The 5,388-nt window shown below is 42.1% G+C and overlaps 1 protein-coding gene across 1 annotated transcript in view; it reads right to left on the bottom strand.

Moving 5' to 3' along the window:
* Positions 1-333: 333 nt before the first annotated feature.
* The window catches only part of MEP1B (meprin A subunit beta), a 65,644-nt gene continuing 60,589 nt past the window's right edge, over positions 334-5,388 (bottom strand). The window contains exons 14-15 of the mRNA XM_045296032.1: positions 4,176-4,380; positions 334-408 (exon numbers count right to left, since the gene is read on the bottom strand). Coding sequence (XP_045151967.1) covers positions 394-408; positions 4,176-4,380 — 220 coding nt within the window. The 3' untranslated portion in view covers positions 334-393. The remainder of the gene's footprint in view (positions 409-4,175; positions 4,381-5,388) is intronic.

Here is a 5,388-nt window from a genome sequence, read left to right as displayed (position 1 = left end):
TGAGATTCTACAAGCAAGGTCATTCTCACGGGTGCCTGTCCTTCCGGGGTCACTTGTGAGGCCACTGAACTCCCAAAATAAGGGAACTATGGGAAGGACCAGTAACTTGAAAATCTCACTCTGATGTTTGCTTTTCCCTTTCCAGACAATAGTTTACTTCAGAATATACAGAATTCTTCCCCTCATGTTAAAAAAAAAAAAATCAACATTTCGCCAATTTGATTTTTTCCAAAAATAGTGATTTATAATACATCTAGTTATTTACCAAGAAGGTTTATTTTTAGAAGAATGAAGCAATGGAAAATATTTAAAACTTCATTTTTCACAATTTAGGTGAAATCCATGATGTGGGGTCCTTTTCAATTTTGCTTGCTGGCCGTCTTGAGTTACTCTTCAAAAAGCATGTTGCTAAAAGAGGAAAGAACAATTGATGACTTAATTTCTAAATTTAAAAACTGTCATCTAAATGAATCACAGTGTCACAGACTCAGTTTTAAATGAAGTCCTCGTTAGCAGTCTCCTGGCACCCTCCCAGTTGGCAGGCGGCCCCGCCCAGCCTCCTCTGCCATGCTCCAGGCAGAGACCTGGCCGATGGGGTTCACGTGATTCTGACACTGGGACATGAGGGGGAGCACAGATGTCAGCCCCAGAAAGAAGGTCATTCTGATTTAAGACATGAATGAGATCGCTGGAGAATCTGTTCTCAGTGAATGAACAGTAGAAATATCTAGGTGAGGGAAAATATACGTCCTTGTCCTTGGGGGATGTGTTTAAATGGCACAGAACTCTGAGCAGCATGCCTAGCTTCTACAAGTCGGGTCCTTCATGAGCCTATTTGTTCCTTTTATTTTTATTTTAAACATGTTTTGGCCTATAATTATCACATCATACAATTTAATAGTTCAAGCATATCAAGAAGGGTTGTGCAGTTCTCATCACAATCAACTTTGGAAACTTTTCTTCCTTCTGGTACACATAGATGTGGACTCTCTTTCCCCACCTTCCCCTTCCATGCTGGCAAGCAATCGCTCATCCAGCGAATGTCTTCATGTCTCCACCCATCCTGCTCTTCCCCTGCAGCTAACCATAAAGATAAAAGGCAAACAACCAACAAGGACCTAGCCACCATGGCCATATCAAACACAGAAGACCTCAATCTAAGAAAACACAGAGTCTATCAAACTTTTAGAATCAATTCACACTGGATCAAGAGGAAGATCAAATTACAAGGTGTTACATGCCCGCAAAATTCACTTTACAATACTCTGATATTAAGGCTATTAATGTTCCTGGCCTATGTGTATTGGGGATTCACTGGGGACTCAATCCACGTAGGGACCCTGCAAGTGGATTTGGGGCTATCACTATCATCCTTAGTTTTCTACAAACTAAGTGTTTAGAATTTAGGCACTGGTACTGTTCCCTCCTCCAGGTTTGGATCTTATTACTTAAAATCCTTGGATCACACTGCTGATGTCCTTCTTCCCTGTAGACTTAGCTGACTCCTCATTTAGATGGATGCTTACTTTGAGACAAGGCTTTAAGAGCCCAGAAGCTTTCTTAAGATCGCTGGGTATCATCTGATTTGTTCACTACACTTTGCTATGACCCCCATGTCTTCAGTATTCTGTTCATGAAGGTGAGTAGCAGGCAGGGTCATGTCATAAGAATTAATTGTTCTTATAATTTGGCCATGATCAAGCGAGATCTCAAAATCCATTCAAATAACTATGGTTTCTATAAGCACCTGGTTCACTTTTAGAAACATCATTGTCATTTTATCATAGTACATCATAAATCATCCCCATGGAGTTTAACAAAATTCTATCAATAATAACATCAGTTTAGTCAATGGTAAAGCACTGTTGAACAAAGGATTGTATACCTGTGTAGGACTTCTTATTAGATCCCAATAGATGAATTGTTCACTTGCCTATCTTCAAAACGTGGGTGACTGTACAGTAAGTACACATGCCATTAGGGTTGGAGATAGGGCAATACTTTCAGTAAAATTCACTTATAACGTTGAACGATGCCCAACACCCAGTTGACTAACACATGTCACATAAAGACACAGAGAGTGTGAAAATAGGTGCCATTCATTGGGCGCCCTCAGAGCAATAGATTAGAATCTACCCAAATTGCAAAGAGCACCAATTCCTTAACCTGCAGATGGTGATGGGCTGCTTCTTCTCCCCCTGGGGCATTTTAGCTTAAAGTTCAAGGGAGTGTCTCCATTCCTTAATTCTGATATAAGTGAGTTTAAAGTAAAGTGTTTAGTGGGGTTTCCAATTCCAGTCCTTCCAGTGTGATCTATGAAAGGTGTTGCGTATCCCAGGACAGGGTCTAATATCCGGGTTGTCCATGGCATGTTGCCTGGGTTACCAAAGGTTAGTTGGGAATTAGGTCAAATGTTCCCAGTAAGAAAATAATACTGGACCCATTTTCCCCTTGGGTCTCTACAAGCAATGCTAAGCATGTTTCTCTAAGGTGGGATACCCCACCTGGTCCCCACACCACATTGTCCTTTTTATATTGCATCATAAGATAAACTGGAAGTAATTGTTTAAAAGCAAAGCAGCATATCAATTTGAAATGTTTCTACTAAGTTTGTGAAGGAATTCATTTACTGAAGTTGAGAAGACGTGAGAGTCGTGTACCACAAAACGATTTGCTCTCCGTACAATACAATTGTCTGCATACGGATTGACTATGTCAACAAATCAAATTTAACATCTCAGAAACAGGCTGTCCACTTTTTAAATCTTAACTATAAAATTTAGTATACCTTGAATATCATTTTTCTAAAAAAATCCTCTCCCTTTAATTAAAATACTTTTATTTTCTGAAATATTTAAATGGAACATCTTGTTTTCATTCATTTTGCTAATAATTTTCAGAGACTATTTTGGATGAAGCAAAATTGGAGCAACTTAAAGCTACACTTTGAAGTATCATTCCAATTTTCTGCCACTTTGGGGGTGCTCATTTGTAAGTCGGTAGATAGATATGCTTCTGAAACCCTCTCCACTGTGGGGTGTCCAGTGGATGATAAGACCCACGGTGCAGGCTGACCTCGCAGGACAAAATTTCCCTGCAGGAAATGCCATCTCCCAATTTTATGTCCTTTCTTGGGGCAGTGGGGTGGGAGAGGCTGCTCCTATCCACTGACTGGTGCTGTGGGAAGTACACAGACCCCATGCTTCAAAATAAAGGCTAAGGCCTCGGCCACCAAAGCATCACCATTCAGTTCCTCCCTGTGCCCAGTCCGAGCCCATATTCCTGAGGTTGTTCTGGGAGCGGTCTCTGAACGAAGCCCGCCACAGGCAGATGTGTCTCAAAATCCACTCCTCAGGCGAGCGCAGCCTGGGGGGGGGGGGTGTTAAGAGCCTATTGCTCGCTTAGACCTTCTTTCTGAGGTAAACCTGGAACATCTCGCTTAAAAATCTTACCTCAAAGTCAGTGATGTACATGAATGAGACTCTTTTTTAAGGGAAAAACTTTCCAATCGTGCCTGCCCAATGTTCCTAGAAATATGAGCTTTGCCCCTCAGAAAGGCCTTTTGAACTAAAACACTTAGCGGTTACCACTCTCGTTATCAGCAAGATTCAAATCTACGGAGAATCACAGACCCCGACTCCTGGAAAGAAACCTGAGAAATGCAACTGTCTTCAATTTTGGGTAGAATTCCAGGAGAACAATGAACTTTCCCAAGAGTTTCCCATGAATTCCACTTTAAGAGCAACTGGTTTATAAATAAAAGTGGCAGAAATATATAATCTCAAATCAGTTGGTACCAGCAAAAAAAACAAATAAATGAATAGGAAGTTTCAAAAAATGTATGTTAAAAATGTCCAACTTTTAAATTTTGAAGCTAGTTATTAGAGTTGCACAGGTGATTAATAGCACTGAATTGTACATTTAAAATTATGTCTTTTATGATATCATATGTACTTTTTAAAGTTTCATTAGGGAAAAAAAAATCCATGATATTTGAATTCCATTTTTCCACCAGCTTTTTCAAGCCACCTGTGAGGGTGTATATTTATATAATGTAGATGTTCATATATATATATATATATACACACAATAAAACAACACATACATACACACTAGTGTCTTCCTTCGCCATAACATGTCATCCATTTGAATAAACAAACTTCAGACACACTTACATTTTCCAGATTCACGGCTGCTGTGTTTGAACTTAGCTTTTCACGATACTTCTTCTTGGTGCAGTAGACACTGACGAGGGTGACTATCAGCATCAGGGCAAACACAGCGACAGTGGAAGAAGTGGCGATGATGATGGTGTCTCGCGTTGAGCCTCGCGTCTCGCACCTTTCCCCCATGTACCACCAGTCTGGCCCCGACGGACACCTACGCAGTTAAGAACATGACTTGAAATCTAGAAATCATCCAGGTCATTGGCACGTGGAACCGTGGCACAGGCTCAGAATGGAAGGAAAACCATTAGATTGATTAGTACCTGGAGACCAGGCTTTCATAGAGGTGAAAAATGGGAGATGGAATTTCTCCTGCAGTTCGTTGCTGCCTAATGGACTCCCCATCGCGTCGGCCTCATCTGCACGGAGACCGAGCGCCAGCCCTTCTTCTCAGACACTTCTCTGTGTGTTCCCACCACCGCCCTTCAGGTTGGCCTGGCCAAGCCCTTCCTCCTCTGTGCCACCTGGGACTCGCAGGCTTCCTCACAGTCTGACCATAAAGGACCAGCTCCAAAGACCGGGAGGAAGGTAGAACGGAGTCTTAGATTCCTAGTGCTGATGGAACAAACAATACCACAAAGTGGGGACCTCAAAGAACAAGAATTCCTTTTTTCACAGTGTGAGGGGCAGGGGGGTCGGTTCTAGGTCCTGGCAGACCAAGGCCGTCTCTTTCTCGGTGGACGCTAGGGTAGCCCCTCGTGTCTTTCTGCTTCTGTAGTTCTAAGCTTCCTTGGTTGCTTCGAGGCATCTCTCTGCCCTGTGTGTGGGGGGGGAGTCTGTACTTATTCTTCCCTCTCCCTTTGTGTAACTCATTTTATTTCTTATTCTCCTGGTTGAGAATACAAACAGAAGAGATACCAATTCAACCATTTCTGCATGTGCAATTCGGGGACACTGATTACACTCTTTGAGTTGTGCGATTGGGTTGACCCTCTTTTTCTGAAGTGTTCCTCTCCCACAAACATCCACTCACTGGCCCAAAAGTTACCTGTCTAATCTCATCGTTCCCACCGTTGATTTGATCCCAAAGAGCTAGTCATTTAAAAGAGCGCAATCCACTCCCCTAATACAAGAACACCTTGCCCAACTAAACGGTCATTTTATATCTACCTTCCCGACATGATCGCTGAAGACAGATGTGTGCATGGGAAAATGTGGTGAA

Source organism: Echinops telfairi, unplaced genomic scaffold (genome assembly GCF_000313985.2).
Source record: "Echinops telfairi isolate 266 unplaced genomic scaffold, ASM31398v2 ScPeMD7_7400;HRSCAF=8409, whole genome shotgun sequence".
NCBI lineage: Eukaryota > Metazoa > Chordata > Mammalia > Afrosoricida > Tenrecidae > Echinops > Echinops telfairi.
The sequence above is the reverse complement of the archived record's forward strand: the minus strand, read 5'-3'. Positions and strand labels throughout refer to the sequence as shown.